Source organism: Lepus europaeus, chromosome 14, assembly GCF_033115175.1.
Source record: "Lepus europaeus isolate LE1 chromosome 14, mLepTim1.pri, whole genome shotgun sequence".
Classification (NCBI taxonomy): Eukaryota; Metazoa; Chordata; class Mammalia; order Lagomorpha; family Leporidae; genus Lepus; species Lepus europaeus.
This window is the reverse complement of record NC_084840.1, coordinates 39043524-39059602: the sequence shown is the minus strand read 5'-3', so window position 1 is coordinate 39059602 and position 16079 is coordinate 39043524. Positions and strand designations below refer to the sequence as shown.

The 16079-nt window shown below is 49.0% G+C and overlaps 1 protein-coding gene across 1 annotated transcript; it reads right to left on the bottom strand.

Annotated features, from left to right (window-relative positions):
• Positions 1–15343: 15343 nt before the first annotated feature.
• LOC133773751 (small ribosomal subunit protein uS17-like) lies at positions 15344–15875 on the bottom strand. The gene has a single exon (XM_062211337.1). The coding sequence runs from the start codon at positions 15857–15859 to the stop codon at positions 15383–15385; it is 477 nt and encodes a 158-aa protein (XP_062067321.1). The 5' UTR covers positions 15860–15875; the 3' UTR covers positions 15344–15382.
• Positions 15876–16079: the final 204 nt, after the last annotated feature.

Genomic DNA, 16079 nt, shown 5'->3' with positions numbered 1-16079 from the left:
TGTGCGAGCGGAGGGGTGTCAGGAGGCGGAATCGCGCTCTCCGCTGTTAGGATGGCGGGCCCACGAAGCACAGTGCTGAGGGACAAACAGCAACAAATGCAGAAGCCGTGTAGCTGTGGCGGCGCGAGCAAAAATAGAGTTGCCAGGGCTGTGAAGTTCAGATTCTGTGGCTGTCACACAGGAGGCAAAGAGAGAAAAAAGGCCTGTGTGGGCTTCTCAGTAGATAAAGAAAAATTACACCAGAAAATAGGGATGCTGTGCCTAGGGAGCAGCACTTTGCAAAGGGGGTGTCTCACCAACTATATACAAGCATCCGCGGACCAGGAAACCACGTCCTGCCCTCTCTTCTGCTCTAAGCCCTCCGGGAATTTGAGCAGTAGAGACCTGAGCCCCAAGTCTTTTCCTTGTTCCTTCATAGTTCTTCCTTCTGGAAGGGCATCAAAATGGCCATTTCAACGGCCTGGGGTCTTTCTTCCAGAGTCAAGTTCAGTTTAGGTCGACACAACATTTCTGTGTCACCATAGTGGTTTCTAGCCAGTGAGGATTAAGCTCGGTCCTTCTAATAAGGCAGGTGCACTCCACTTACTAGCGTTATATCTAGTCCTCCTCAAACCTGAAGTTTGAATGGAATTGTTCACATTTCATCCTTCTGTTGCATTTATTTTTTTAAAGACATTTATTTATTCGAAAGGCAGAGTTACAAAGAGGCAGAGAGGAAAAGGGGTCTTCCATCCTCTGGTCATTCCCCGCATGGCTGCAGCAGCTGGAGCTGTGCCAATCTGAAGCCAAGAGCCAGGATCTTCTCCCAGGTCTCCCATGTGGGTTCAAGGGCCCAAGGACTTAGGCCATCTTCCACTGCTTTCCTAGGCCATAGCAGAGAGCTGGATTGGAAGTGGAGCAGCCGGGACTTGAACAGTTGCCCATATAGGATGCCGGCACTGCAGGTGGTGGCTTTACCCACTATGCCAGTCCTCTTCTGTTGCATTTAAATTCCTGTTACTAAATAGGACCAAGTATCAATTTATAAACATTATCATATATTCACAGTGAGCACATGACACACTCAGGGTAGATGTTACATGAATATTAGTTGGATATTTGATGAATTCCTATGGCAGTAAATCAGATAATTAATTATTCCCAAGGTACCTCTGAAAAAATGTAGTTGCAGTAGTGCAACACATTCTGTCCTAAAGATGCACAATTCAACTTGTATTGCTCACCATTAAATTCATTTAAACAATGGGAAAATTGAGCCACCTAAAGTTAGCATTATGGCCAACAGCACATCAATCTAGAAAGGTGGCTGATAAGCTGGGCATCTGAGGCAGCTGTCTGGTAGACGGTGCTATGTGGCCAGGCTGATCGGTGATTATGGAAATGAAGAGCTAACTGCTGCCACCTCCCGCTCAGGGTGTCAGGTAGGGAAGGGACAGGAAGGTATGTGCATGCTTGTGGCAACTAAATGGTGAGTGGGGGTGGGGAGCGTTCCTCTGTTGTTCCAACAGGGCAGCCATGTTTGGTGTTCTCTCCAGTAAACTGCACTAGTCTTACTATATCTATGTTCCCTAAAAGCATGACTCTAGTTACACATTTGCTTTTTGAAGACTGGCTCAGCCAAGGGAGAGGGACACTGTGAGAGCGTCCTGAGGCGATGTGGAATCGTAGTTCACTGCCAGGAAACGAGAGCACCAGACAGGCAATGTTTGTGTGGCAACATGACAGGGGCTCGGCGGAGCCAAATGTCATGCTGCTCTGCAGGAACAGGCAGCAGAGCGGCGTCCTGGCACGTCCCAGAAACGACAGCGAGGCTACGAGACTAGTGTATCTATAGGCCCCATGCATGTGGGACGTGCCAGTCGCACGCTCAGAGAAGGGGAGAGGTGGGAGCGAACACTGTCTTTGTGACAGGGCTGACTCCTGTGCCAAAATCACAGAACTGCCATAAACTCCCAAACTGGCAGTCGTCTTAGGGATGGCTCCAGCCCCAGGAACAATGAGGTCAGCTCCTCGCATGGAAAAACAGCTTCTGGGTAAGAGATGGTGCGTGGGGTGGGAGGTGGAGCCTGAAGCAAGCCCTAAGATGTCTGGCTGCCAGGGAAGGCACAACTCCACCCTCCTGCCTTTATTGGGTGGAAGAAAACAGGACATGTTAAGGGTGAGGTGGAGCCGAGAGGTAGACAAGGCTTGTATTTAACGCCGATGCGGGAAAGGCAAGGAGGGGGCAGAGAAGAGACTAAGGTACAGAGCAGAAGCAGCTGCACCCGTCGGTGCTGAATATAGAAGCCTACCTCTGCGTAGTCTCAGCTCCAAAGGAGCTTTCTTCAGGGTGCTCTCCATCAATCAATTCCATCACTCCTAATTGCCCTAGCTAGTGCCTTGTTTGCATTATCACAACACGAGTTTACAAAGCCTCATCGATTCTTCTTCTCAGCATCACTATCACACAGTATTGTTTCATTTAAAATGTTAATTTCTGTCATGCTGTTGACTGTACTAGAACTATAAAGCAAGACTAACACCATGCCCGTCTTCCAGAAATTCAGTATCTCAGCACTGGAATTGTTTCAACGTTGAATTTGATTTTTCTCTCGTCAATAAAAATCCATTCTCCTGTAAGAGTTCTGCGAGCCAAGCCTTTCAAAAGAAGATTTTTCTTGCTAGAAAGTGATGGTGTTTGACTTTAGTGTATGTCTACTATATTAGGGTTTTCCAGAGAACCAATTGGATGGATGAACAGAAGGATAGACAGACAGGTAGGTTGGTAGGTAGGTAGATAATAGGATATTGGCTTGTGTGACTATGGAGGCTGCCAAGTCCCGAGATCAAGCTTTGTAGGGTGAATCAGTGAGTTGGAGACCCAGGAGAGCCAATGGTATAATTCTCATGAGAAGGCTGGCAGGGTGGAAACTGAATAAAGTGTTGGTGTTTCAGTTCCAAGTCTTCAAGTTCAAAGTTAGGGAAAAGCTGATGTCTTAATTCAAAAGCAGTCAGGAAGGAGGAATTGTCCTTAATGGAAAGGAGTTCATTCAGGCTTTTTATCACCTGATTGGATGAGGCCCACAATGAGGACAACATTAATTTAAATGTTAATCTCATCCGAAAACACCCCCACAGGAACACCCTGAGTAATCTTTGACCAAATATCAGGTACGCCACAGCCCAGTCCAGTGACAGATAAAATTAACCATCATATCCACGAACTGGATCTTTGATAAAGAAATAACCTTCACTATTTTGTTTACATTTAGCTGTGGGGACCAAAGAGGAAGTGATATTTAGGGGGAAGTTAGATGTTTTTTACTCGTAGGTTTTGCCATGTGAACTCAGGAAACTCTGATGGCCCTACACTTCTGCTTCTGAATGGTTGAAGAACTACAACCACAATCATTACTAGAATGTACTTTTCCACCACTGGGTGTGGTCAAAGTTTATCTTTGAGATTTTCAAGATGAAAGGTGTTTGGCCTTATCAACTAAAGGTTAGGGTTGCTCATTGGCCAACCGGATTAGGATTCAGCTTCGAATCAATAAACACCCTTTCTTTTCTTTTTTTCTTTTAAGATTTATTTATTTATTTGAAAGTCAGAGTTACACAGAGAGAAGGAAAGGCAGAGGAGAGAGAGGTCTTCCATCCGCTGGTTCACTCCCCAGTTGGCCACAGTGGCCGAAGCTGCGCCGAGCTGAAGACAGGAGCCAGGACCTTCTTCTGGGTCTCCCACGTGGGTGCAGGGGCCCAAGGGCTTGGGATATCTTCTACTGCTCTCCCAGGTCATAGCAGAGAGCTGGATCAGAAGTGGAGAATCCAGGTCTTGAACCAGTGCCCATAGAGGATGCGGGCACTGCAGGCGGCGGCTTACCACTATGCCATAGCGCTGGCCCCTACGTTTATTTTCATAACTCACCTATCTGGAACACATTTTTAAAAAATAAAAAGTAAGAAAAAAAAAAAAAAAAAAAGGCCGGCACCGCAGCTCAATAAGCTACTCTGCCTGCGGCGCCGGCACACCGGGTTCCACTCCCTGTTGGCGCGCTGGATTCTGTCCCCGTTGCTCCTCTTCCAGTCCAGCTCTCTGCTGTGGCCCGGGAGTGCAGTGGAGGATGGCCCAGGTCCTTGGGCCCTGCACCCGCATGGGAGACCAGGAGAAGAACCTGGCTCCTAGCTTCAGATCAGCGCGGTGCACCGGGCTCAGCGCACTGGCCACAGCGGCCATTGGGGGCAGGGTGAACCAATGGAAAAGGAAGACCTTTCTCTCTCTCTCTTTCACTGTCTGCTCTGCTTGTCAAAATAAATAAATAAAAAAATAAAAATAAAAAGTAAGAATAAGGCCAAAAGACTCTAAACAGCTAGCTATGCAGTTTTCTCATAGAACCCTCGACTCAGCATAATGCACATTTTAGAAAAAGTCTGCTAAGGGGCTGGTGCTGTGGCATAGCAGGTAAAGCCGCCGCCTGTCCCAGTAATCAAAAAACTCAGCTATCCGGAACAGCATGCTTCCTGGAAGTTCCAGAGGGTGAAGGGTCGCCTCCAGATAACTCTTGCATTCTAATGTATTTCAAATAGAAGACAAGGGCTGGAGCTATGGCATAGCGGGTTAAGCCACCACCTGCAATGCTGGCATCCCATGCGGGTGACAGTTCAAGACCTGACTACTCCTCTTTCAATACAGCTCCCTGCTAATGCGCCTGGGAAAGCAGTGGAAGACAGCCCACGTGCTTGGGCCCTTGCACCCACATGGGAGACCCGGAAGAAGCTTCTGGCTCCTGGCTTCCGCCTAGCCCAGCCCCAGCCATTGCCTCCTTTTGAGGAGTGAACCAGTGGATGGAACACTTCTGTCTCTCTCTGTCCCTCTCTGTAACTCTGCCTTTCAAATAAGAATAATAATATTTTTAAAAATTAAAGAATTTTAAAAATGAATAGAAGGTAAAACAAACTGTCTTACGTTTGAATAAATAATTCCTTGTTGCTATAATATAGCATTGGTTTCAGTACATAAATTCTCTTTTAATTATCTGGAGCCTTGGAAGGCAATCTGTGCTGCTCTAGATAGGAAGATAATGATGGGGGCCGGCGCTGTGGTGTAGCTGCCACCTGCAGTGCCGGTATCCCATATGGGTGCCAGTTCGAGTCCCAGCTGTTCCACTTCCAATCCAGCTCTCTGCTGTGGCCTGGGAAAGCAGTAGAAGATGGCCCAAGTCCTTGGGACCCTGCACCCTCGTGGGAGCCCTGGAAGAAGCTCCTGGCTCCTGGCTTTGGATCGATGCAGCTCTGGCTGTTGCATCCAGTTGGGGAGTGAACCAGCGGATGGAAGACCTCTCTCTCCCTACCTTTCCTTCTCTCTCTGCATAACTCTTTCAAATAAATAAATAATTAAAAAAAAAAAAAGAAAAGAAGGATAGACATGATGGAAAAATTCTCTGACCTTCCACACATGAGTAGAGGGCTTTCTTGTGAATATTTACTGAAAGTCTGTAATTGGTGCACCTGGGCTGTATAAAGGATTCATGAAGAATATGAAATGCACATTTATCCTGCTCACTGTAGAAACCCTCTGTACAGTGGGGGAAAGAAAGGAATTCTGCATGCCATCTACTGCTATTAGGAGATGAAACAAACTCACAGACAGCCTACAGGTGATATTAGATCTAAATTAGAGGGACTGGCATTGTGGCATAGTGGGTTAAGCAACAGCCTGCTCTGCCGGTATTCCAGATGGGCACTGGTTCGAGTCCTGACCGCTCCACTTCCAATCCGGCTCCCTGCTAATGTGCCTGAGAAAGCAGTGGAGAATGACCCAAGAGCTTGGGTCCCTACACCCATGTGGGATGAAACTCCTGGCTTCCTCTTAGCACAGCCCTGACCATTGCGGCCATTTGGGGAGTGAATCAGTGGATGGAAGATCTCTGTGTGTCTCTCCCTCTCTCTCTGTAACTGTTTCAAATAAAATAAATCTTTAAAAAATATTACAGCCGTATTTCCCAAAGCAAATTCTGTGAGTCACTGTGTACCATAAAATGCTGTTATAAAATAATTCCATTTTCAAATAAATTTGGAGACGCTCCTGCCTTAACTTGGTTGCTGTAACAAAATCCCAAAAACTGAGTGGCTTACACAGCAGACACTCCCCACAGCTCCGGAGGCTGGGAAGGCCCAAACCCAGGTGCTGGCTGATCCAGTTCTTGGTAAGGGCCTTTCTCCCGGCTGGCAGATGGCTGCTTTTCCACTACATTCTGGAGAGGGAGAGAGGGAGAGAGGGAGAGAGGGAGAGAGGGAGAGAGGGAGAGAGGGAGAGGGAGAGAGGGAGAGAGGGAGAGGGAGACAGATATCCCGGCTCCTCCTCTTCTCAGGACACTAACCCCATCAGAGCACTCTATCCTCGTGACCTTGGCTGACCCTCCTCCCTCACAAAGGCCACTTCCTCTGACATCCTCACACTGGGGGACACAGACACTCAGGCTGTGACAATTCCTTCACCAGGTGCTCCCTTTTAGAGGCTTTGGGAGTTCATTAACGTAATAAAAGCCCTGAGAAATCTCTGTTTAATCCAATAGTTCACAAATTTATTTAACTGTGGAACTTCAAGTTTTGCCTGGTAACCTGTTTCAGATTAGCACAATATTCAAAACAGTCTCAGGCTGAGGCGTGAAACTGTAGGTCAACTATAGGGTTTCTCAATGAAAAAACAGAGACGCCGACCAGCAAGGCGCTGACCAGCTGGCCCTCCCTCAAGGCCTCATGAAGCTCAGTTCATTTGACTTCATAAAAACATATACATTTTTTTCTCCGCACATCCTCAAAACCCCTTTACCATATCTGGTCTTTCAGCTGTTAGGACCGGCGCTGGGGAGCTGAGTCTTTCTTCTCTCTGCCACCCGGAGGATAAAGCAATCACGGCACACAGGCCTCATATTCCTGTGTGGAGTCAACAACCACAAAGGAATTTGCTGTGTGAAGATGAAGCTGTCACATCACAGCTCACGCCAAAGGTTTAGCGACCTGCAGTACAGGTGGTTGTTCAATTCCATTTCACGGCCATTTGTCCCTTACCTCTGAAGTGCAGGAACAGAGTTGGGTGAGAGGGAGCAGGACCAGGCCGAGATACCAGGATGGAAAAAGGAAAGGGCCCACTCCACGTGCTTTGAGATCATAGCAAATGAAAAAGCATCCTTAAAACTTCACAGACCAGGAAATGTTCTGATAGACACATGTACATGCAAACTGCATCTGAAAGGCATGGGAGAGGAAGGGGGGTGTGTGTGTGTGCATGTGTGCGTGCTGGGGTTTTGAGTGAGTATGGCTTGCACAGACTGGTTAGGTAAAAGAAGCACATTCGCAACACACACAGATAAATAGACACATTCGGTGGAAAGGCACAGATGAGGTGAGCAGAGTTTGTTCAGGGCCCAGAGTTTGTAGAAGTCTGCTGTTACTGTAGCAGGCTGGGCAGAGGGCAAGGGTGGAAGCCACAGGAGACGATGGCTCTTAGCACCAGGCTGTGGTGCGCACACCTCATTCCATCGAGGAGGAACAGCAAGTTTTTGTTTTTTTTTTTTTCTTTTTAAGATTTTATTTATTTATTTGAGAGGTAGAGTTACAGAGAGAGGGAGGGACAAAGAGAGAGGTCTTCCATCCACTGGTTCACTCCCCAAATGACCACAATGGCCAGAGCTGAGCTGATCAGAAGCCAGGAGCCAGGAGCTTCTTCCAGGTCTCCCACATGGGTGCAGAGGTCCAAGGACTTGAGCCATTTTCTACTGCTTTCCCAGGCCATAGCAGAGAGCTAGATTAGAAGTGGAGCAGCCAGGACTTGAACCGGCATCCATATGGGATGCCGGTGCCACAGGCAGAGGTTTAGCCCACTATGCCACAGTGCCAGTCTTGAACAGCAGGTTTTGAATACAGGAAAAAGAAAAAAAAAAGACAGCTCTGTTTTAGAAAAATATCCCTGAGGAGAGATTGGAAGCTTAAACAGCACAATGTTAGCCACCACTTGCCGAGTAGCTGTCTCTATCTCACAGGTACGGGAACAGAACAGACAAGTTGAGGGATTTGACCTAGGTCACACAGCAGTAAGGCATCAGAGCCAGCATTTAGAGTCAGGTCTGATGCCACAGCTAAAGACCAATCAGGCTACTGCCGAGGTCCAGCGGTGATGCAGGCCTGTAGGCAAGGGCAGCAAACAGAGAAGACTCACCAGAGACATGAGAGCAGAGGGCTGGGTGATTCCCTGCCTGCCTGGGGTGACCTGGTGTCCTCAGAGGGAAAGCTCCTCAGAGGCCAGAGCCCTGCAGGGAGAAGCAAGCAGACATTTGGGCAAGCTGCCTGAGCATCTTCTTCCTGCCGGAAACTCTCCAAGCTCTGTTGAGTAGGGGCAGGGGAGACTCAGCCCGGAACGTTCCTGCTGTCTCTGCTTCCCATGTCCCTCTTGCTAGGTCCCTTTATACAGCCCGTTTCCATGTGCAGCCCGCCAGTGTCTGTGTCATGAATTTATAATGATATTCTGATATTATCTGCATGAATCTGGAAAATGCTTGCACGTTTGCGTCACAGCTGCTGTGTAAACAGAGAAGCCCAATGAGAGGGGCTGGCTGCTGGTACGATGCTAATGGGATGCAGATGAAGACATTGGGCCTGCGCCTGCCATTCTAAGTTACCTTCCTTTGTGCGATTGTTGTGACTTGGGATATATACCTGGTGTGTGCATCAAAATTGTTGCTTGCTGTCGATGAAGCAAGAGAGGTTGTGTGAAATGTTTACACTGTCTAGGATGCATTTTATGCTAAGAATGACTCCATGGAGATATCATTCCCTTTTGTTTAAAACTTCAGCATCCACAAGATGTTAGAAAGATGGATCCCTATGTCAGATATTTTCAAATACATAGCATTTCCACTAGCTGTTTTTTCCACAGTTGAGATACATATCTATGTGTACATGTCTTAAACTTAAAAAAAAAAAAACTTCCTCAACTCCACATCCTTCTTCTTTAAAAAAAAAAATTATTTATTTATTTATTTGAAAGAGTTACACAGAGAGAGAAGGAAAGGCAGAGAGAGGGGTCCTCCATCCACTGGTTCACTCCCCAGATGGCTGCAATGGCCAGTCTGAAGCCAAGAGCCAGGAGCTTCCTCAGGGTCTCCCAAGTGGGTGCACGGGCCAAAGGACTTGGGCCATCTTCTGCTGCTTTCCCAGGCCATAGCAGAGCGCTGGATAGGAAGTGGAGCAGCTAGGACTCGAACTGACGTGCATATGGGAATGCCGGCACTGCAGGTGGCAGCTTTACCACAGACCCGGTCCCTCCACATCCTTCTTCCACTTCTCTCAATCCTCTCCATCCTTACTGGGGTCTTCACGTGTTTCTCTGAGGTTGTCCTGCCCTCTCTTCTTCACCTCAGCTCCTTGGCATGCCACACTGGGCCTCTAGCACTGCTCTTCGTCATTTGGATGTCCCTTGTCTATCTAAAGATTATTTCCCCCTCAGCCGGTGCCGTGGCTCAATAGGCTAATCCTCCGCCTGCGCTGCCGGCACTCCAGGTTCAAGTCCCGGTCAGGGCGCCGGATTCTGTCTGGTTGCCCCTCTTCCAGTCCAGCTCTCTGCTGTGGCCCGGGAGTGCAGTGGAGGATGGCCCAAGTCCTTGGACCCTGCACCCACACGGGAAACCAGGAGAAGCACCTGGCTCCTGGCTTCGGATCAGCGTGGTACGCCAGCCGCAGCATGCTGGCTGCATTGGCCATTGGGGGATGAACCAACGGTAAAGGAAGACCTTTCTCTCTGTTTCTCTCTTTCACCATCTCTTTTCCTAGGGATCATTTTTTAAAAAGATTTATTTACTTATTTGAAAGGCAAAGTTACAGAGAGGCAGAGGCAGAGAGAGAGAGAGACTTCCATCTTCTGGTTCACTCCCCAGATGACTGTAATGACTGAAGCTGTGCCGATCCAATGCCAGGAGCCAGGAGCTTCTTCTGGGTCTCCCATGTGGGTGCAAGGGATCATTTTTTTAAAAAGCTTTTATTTTATTTATTTCAAAGGCTGAGAAATAGAAAGAGGGAGAGTCAGAGACAGATCTTCCTTCTGCTGGTTCCGACTCCCCAAATGGCCTCAAGGACGGGCTGGGCCAGGCTACAACCAGGAACTTGGAACTCCATCCAGGTCTTCTACATGGGTAGCAGGGCCCCGAGTGGACTATCATGCACTAATTTCCCAGGCACATTAGCAGGAAGCTGGATCAAAAGCGGAGCAGCCGGGACTCTAACTGGCTCTCTGGTATGAGGTGATGTTGTTCTAAGTATCTGCACCACAATGCCAACCCCAGCACTGTTTTTTAATTCCATTTTCCCACAAACTGTTTGAAGCACTCTGGTGAACACCAGAGCCTGTGCAGTCTAGAAACAGTGATGAGGGTCCAATGCCGTGGCTCACTTGGTTAATCCTCCACCTGCGGCACTGGCATCCCACATGGGCGCTGGGTTCTAGTCCCGGTTGCTCCTGTTCCAGTCCAGCTCTCTGCTGTGGCCCGGGAAGGCAATGGAGGATGGCCCAAGTGTAAGGGCCCTTGTACCTGCGTGGGAAACCAGGAGGAGGCACCTGGCTCCTGGCTTCAGATCGGTGCAGCACCGGCCGTGGTGGCCATTTGGGGAGTGAACCAACAGAAGGAAGATCTTTCTTTTCTGTCTGTCTCTCTGTCTCTCTCTCTATCTATAACTCTGTCAAATAAAAAGAAAGAAAGAAAGAAAAGAAACAGTGATGAGAGAGAAAGGCTAAAATCTTCTGAGGGCAAAGAGAAGTAGGACATAATCCCCATGCAAAAATAAAAATTTGACATTACCAAAGAAGCTAATGAAAACTAACTTTCCTCTATCAAATATTTATTGAGCACCAGCTGTCTTTCAGATACTGTGCTGGAATCTAGAAAGACCACAATAAATGACACGCAGTCCGTGTCCTTGGAAGACCACGACCTGTCACAGGTAGACAGGGGGCTAATAGGGTAGCAGGTGTTCTTGGCACTGTCGGAGTTATCCACGGCACCCAGCAAGGTATGAAGGCAGGGATGGGCAATGCTATCAGGAAGGCAGGGAAAGTTGGAGAAAAGCAGGCATAGGAGAAGCACGAAAGGTACAAGGTGAGCAGACAAGAAAGTGTGAGTAACCAGTGGATACAGGCGAGCACGGGCAGTCAGTGTGGCTGAAACACAGGGTCTGAGGGAGGCCCAGTGAGCACTGAGACACAGTGGCTGGTTTGGGTGTTGAAACTTTCCCCTAGAAATGCAGAGTTCCTGTTAGGAGTTTCAAGCAGAGGAGCGACATCATGAAACTCGGGTTCAGGGAGGCTACCCTGGGAGCAGGGTGAGTACAGGCGGAAGGGTGTGAGGACGGTGCAGGGAGCTCACCCAGGCAGAGGCCATGACAGATGAAGCGTGGCCTTAACACTGGAGCAGGGAGGGCTGGGAGACAGGAGTGAAGGACATGGACACTGCCTAGGCTGGGGAGTGGCAAAGCGTGGGGGTCTAGGAGGAGTCTCTGTTTCTGTTTGGTTTTTTTTTTTAAAGATTTTTTTTTTATTTGAAAGTCAGAGTTATGCAGAGAGAGAGAGAAAGAGAGAGAGAGTCTTCCATCCTCTGTTTCACTCCCCAGTTGGCCACAACGGCCTGAGCGGCACCAATTTGAAGCCAGGAGCTTCTTCTGCATTTCCCATGCGGGTGCAGGGGCCCAAGGATTTAGGCCATCTTCTACTGCTTTCCTAGGACACAGCAGAGAGCCGGATTGGAAATGCAGCAGCCGGGACTTGAATTGGTGCCCATATGGGATGCCAGCACTGCAGGTGGAGGATTAACCTACTGCACTACAGTGCTGGTCCCCATAATAGGTTTTGTTATCAAGAAAGTTCTTTGTTCCTTGCTGATCTTTCACATCATCCCATCATCCGTTCACAGTAAACAAGCAACAACAACAACAACAAAAAGCTCAAAACAAAAAACAACCAACAAAAAACAACCCAAATGCCTATCAAGGCAAGAGTTGCTGGCTAAGTTGTGGAGGTCCTACGACAGAATGAGACTCAGCAACTGAAGCAAATGACTATGTGTGGCCAGGCGGACGAATCTCAGCAGGAAGACAGGCAGTGGGGTGCAGGCCCTTGCCCCAAGCACTCCCAGTTGAATTTGTATAAGGCGGATAGCCAAGCAGGTAAATGTCACCCACATGGAATAAGTCCTCACTCTGTGCCTTTCTCTGAAAGGACCTAGAGCCCTGGGGCCGGCCCCGCCCTGCCATTGGTTCTGATAACAGCCCGTGGGTGGATAACGTTTGCTCTTGCCCTCAGCTCTCCTGAGCACCAGGTGTTTCCTGAACAGGTGGCTCCCCACAAGGACCAGGCAGGACCTCTTCCCTCTCGGCGGCAGCCAGGCCTTCACAGCCCTGACCTCAGCTTGCGCAGGCTGCTTCCGAATCACATGGGAACCCCTTATCTTGGTGACCACCACGCCTGAGAGGCCTGGTGCTGGCAGGAGCGCTTTCTCTCAGCAGAACCTTGGCTCTGTCATGGATGAGAGACAGGTAGAGGGTGCGGAACTACGATGTGGGCCGCCAACTCTTGAGAAGAGGGCAAAACGAGGTCATTTCTGCTTTTCACATGCAAAGACAGGGTTGCAAAATGGGCCCCGAGTGGCCATTTACACGGATAATAAGTGCATTAAAGCCTCCATACCTGTGCCGTTCTCAAACCCAGCAGCACCAAAAGCAATTGCTAGGGTGCAGTGCTGGGACCCATCCCCAGAATTCCTGCTCCTCAGTGAGGCCCGATAATCTGTACTAAAAAAAAATTGTTTATTTGAAAGGCAGAGATAGAGATAGAGATAGAGAATAGAGATAGAGATGGAAGGAGAGAGAGAGAGAGAGAAAAAGAGAGAGAGAAAGAGGCTGGTACTGTGGCTAGGCCTACACCTGTGGCGCCAGCATCCCATATTGGCACCAATTCAAGTCCTGGCTGCTCCACTTCCAATCCAGCTCTCTGCTACAGCCTGGGAAAGCAGTAGAAAATGGCCCAGGTCCTTGGGGCCCTGTACCCATGTGGGAGACCCCGAAGAAGCTCCTGGCTCCTGGCTTCAGATCAGTGCAACTCTGGCTGTTGCAGCCATCTGGGGAGTGAACCAGCAGATGGAAGACTTCTTTCTCTCTGCCTCTGCCTCTCAAATAAAAATAAAATAAACCTTCAAAGGGGAGGAGGTGCACATTAGCCAGAGCTGGATCGAAAGTGGAATAGCCAGGACTTGAACTGGTGCCCGTGTGGGATGCTGGTGTTGGAGGCGTGGCTTAACCTGCTAAGCTGCATGCCGACCCTGAGAATCTTCACTTCTCACAAGCTCGCGGGCGATGCTGTTGCACCAGATGGTCAGGGTCACACTGAGAGAACACTGACTGTGAGCAGTTTAGTTGTGAGGAGGAATCCTTGGTCCCCGCACCTTGGAGCACTCCAATGGAAGGCATAAGGCAGTCTGGAATCCGACTGCATGATCTCCAAAGTCCCTTCCAGAGTCAGATCCTGGGGTGTGGACACACAGTCAGCAATTTCCTGGGGGATTTTTATTCCAAAGGTAATAAATAAGCCAGGAAGCATTTTCCTACCAAAAAAAAAAAAAGTTATAAATGGTGGTTGGGAGGTGGGGAGGATCCCAGTCCACGCACAAAAAAGCCTTTTAGTTCATGGCTTACCTGAATTAGTAATATTATTTCAAGTGCAAGTTTGCTTATTTTCCTAATATCTGAGCTGGGAGTCAAGGGCTGACCGCACAGATGCCCCGGTGCAGGTATCAATGGCAACAAGGAGCCTATGAGGCCAGTGCCAGGCGCTGTGGGGCTGGAGCACTTAATTGACAGCAGACCCAGATGCAAAACCTACATCTTCTAATTAGGGTCTGGGATGAAGTCTCTTTATGTGGTTTTGTTGTTGTTGTTTTAACTAACCTGCACACTTTCTTGGCAAGCTGGTCATAGTAATATGAGGACTTCTAATCTCACACATTAGCCTAACCTAAGTTGCCCCTTGCAGATCAGGAAATGGTTTGATTTGATCTGCTAAGGAGGGAATTAGCATTTGGGGTGTAATATAACCCCGGCTCTTAATACACTGGATTTTTCATTCCTGGAAATACAAGCCAGGGGTGGCTTTATGATCATACCAGGAATAAGTCCTGTCTGTTAAGCTTGCCTGGCCTTTTTTTTTTTTTTCTTTCCTGCTGGCAGGTGAGGACATTCAACATTTTCCAGCACATTGAGGCATGCTCAAACAGCATCGTGTTATGATTTACTGCTTAATTGTTCTGTTTCCATGTCTGCCTGGGCCTGCAAAGCCACTGGAGCTTGTTTCTTTCCATCTGACATAGGCAGTCACAGGAACAGTCTCAGGAAAGATGTTTTTATGGTTAATGAATTACTGCTAAAGTGGTACCAATCCAGGTCACCCAAAACAAGGATGCAGGCATAAAGCAAAGAGGAAATGGAGGTAAACAATTAACAAGGAAAACAGAGGCTAGAGAAAATGAAAGCTTGCCTGTTGAAAAAAACATCTTCCACTTTGGATCCCAAACAATTTTCAACTGCTAATTGAGAGATTACTTGAGGGGCTGGTGCTGTGGCGTAGCAGGTAAAGCTGCCACCTGCAGCGCTGGCATCCCATATGCGCACGGGTTCAAGTCCCGGCTGCTCCACTTCCAATTCGGCTCTCTGCTATGGCCTGGGAAAGCAGTAGAAGATGGCCTAAGTCCTTGGGCCCCTGCACCCACCTGGGAGATCTGGGAGAAGCTCCTAGCTCCTGGCTTCAGATTGGCCCAGCTCCAGCCTTTGTGGCCATTTAGGGAGGGAATCAGCAGATGGAAGACTCTCCCTCTGTCTCTGCCTCTGTAACCCTTCCTTTCAAATAAATAAATAAATCAGAGAGAGAGAGAGATTACTTGAGCTATTATGTGTGAGACAGAAATAAAGACAGAAAGGGGTCGGCACTGTGGCAGAGAGGGTTAAGCCGCCACCTGCGACATCCACATCCTATATGGGCACTGGTTCAATTCCCAGCTGATCTACCTCCATTCCAGCTCCCTGCTAATAGCCTAGGAAAGCAGCATAAGGTGGCCCAAATGCTTTGGCTCCTGCACTTACATAGGAGATCCGGATAAATCTCCTGGCTCCTGGCTTCGGCCTGGGTCATCGCGGCCATTGCGGCCATTTGGGGAGTGAACCTGTGGATGGAAGATCTCTCTTGTGTTTCTCCTCTCTCTCTCTCTCTCTCTCCCTGTAACTCTTTTTTTTTTTTTTTTTTTTTTTTTTTTTTTTTTTTTTTAGCGAATGGGAAAATCGCTTTATTTCTCTGGGGAGTGGGCGGGCGCGGGCCTCAGAACTTCTGGAACTGCTTCTTGGTGCCGGCGGCCTTGGTGACCTTGAGCACGGTGAAGCGCACGGTCTTGCTGAGCGGCCGGCACTCGCCCACTGTGACTATGTCGCCGATCTGGATGTCCCGGAAGCAGGGCGACAGGTGCACCGACACGTTCTTGTGGCGCTTCTCAAAGCGGTTGTACTTGCGGATGTAGTGCAGGTAGTCGCGGCGGATGACGATGGTTCTCTGCATCTTCATCTTGGTCACCATGCCAGACAGGATTCTGCCCCGGATGGAGACGTCTCCGGTGAACGGGCATTTCTTATCCGTGTAGGTGCCCTCCATAGCCTCCTTGGGCGTCTTGAAGCCCAGCCCAATGTTCTTGTAGTAGCGCGGGAGCTTCTCCTTGCCCGACTCCCCCAGCAGGACCCTCTTCTTGTTCTGGAAGATGGTCGGCTGCTTCTGGTAGGCGCGCTCGGTTTGGATAGCCGCCATCTTGCCGGCCACCTGAAAAAAAGGAGAGCGATCTTTTTTTTTGGGGTGGGGGCGGATAGGCAGAGTTAGTGAGAGAGGCAGAGAGAAAGTCTTCCTCTTTCCGTTGGTTCACCCCCCCAAATGACCACTAGGGCCGGCGCTGATCCCAAGCCAGGAGCCAGGTGCTTCCTCCTGGTCTCCCATGCCGGTGCAGGGGCCCTTACACTTGGGCCATCCTCCA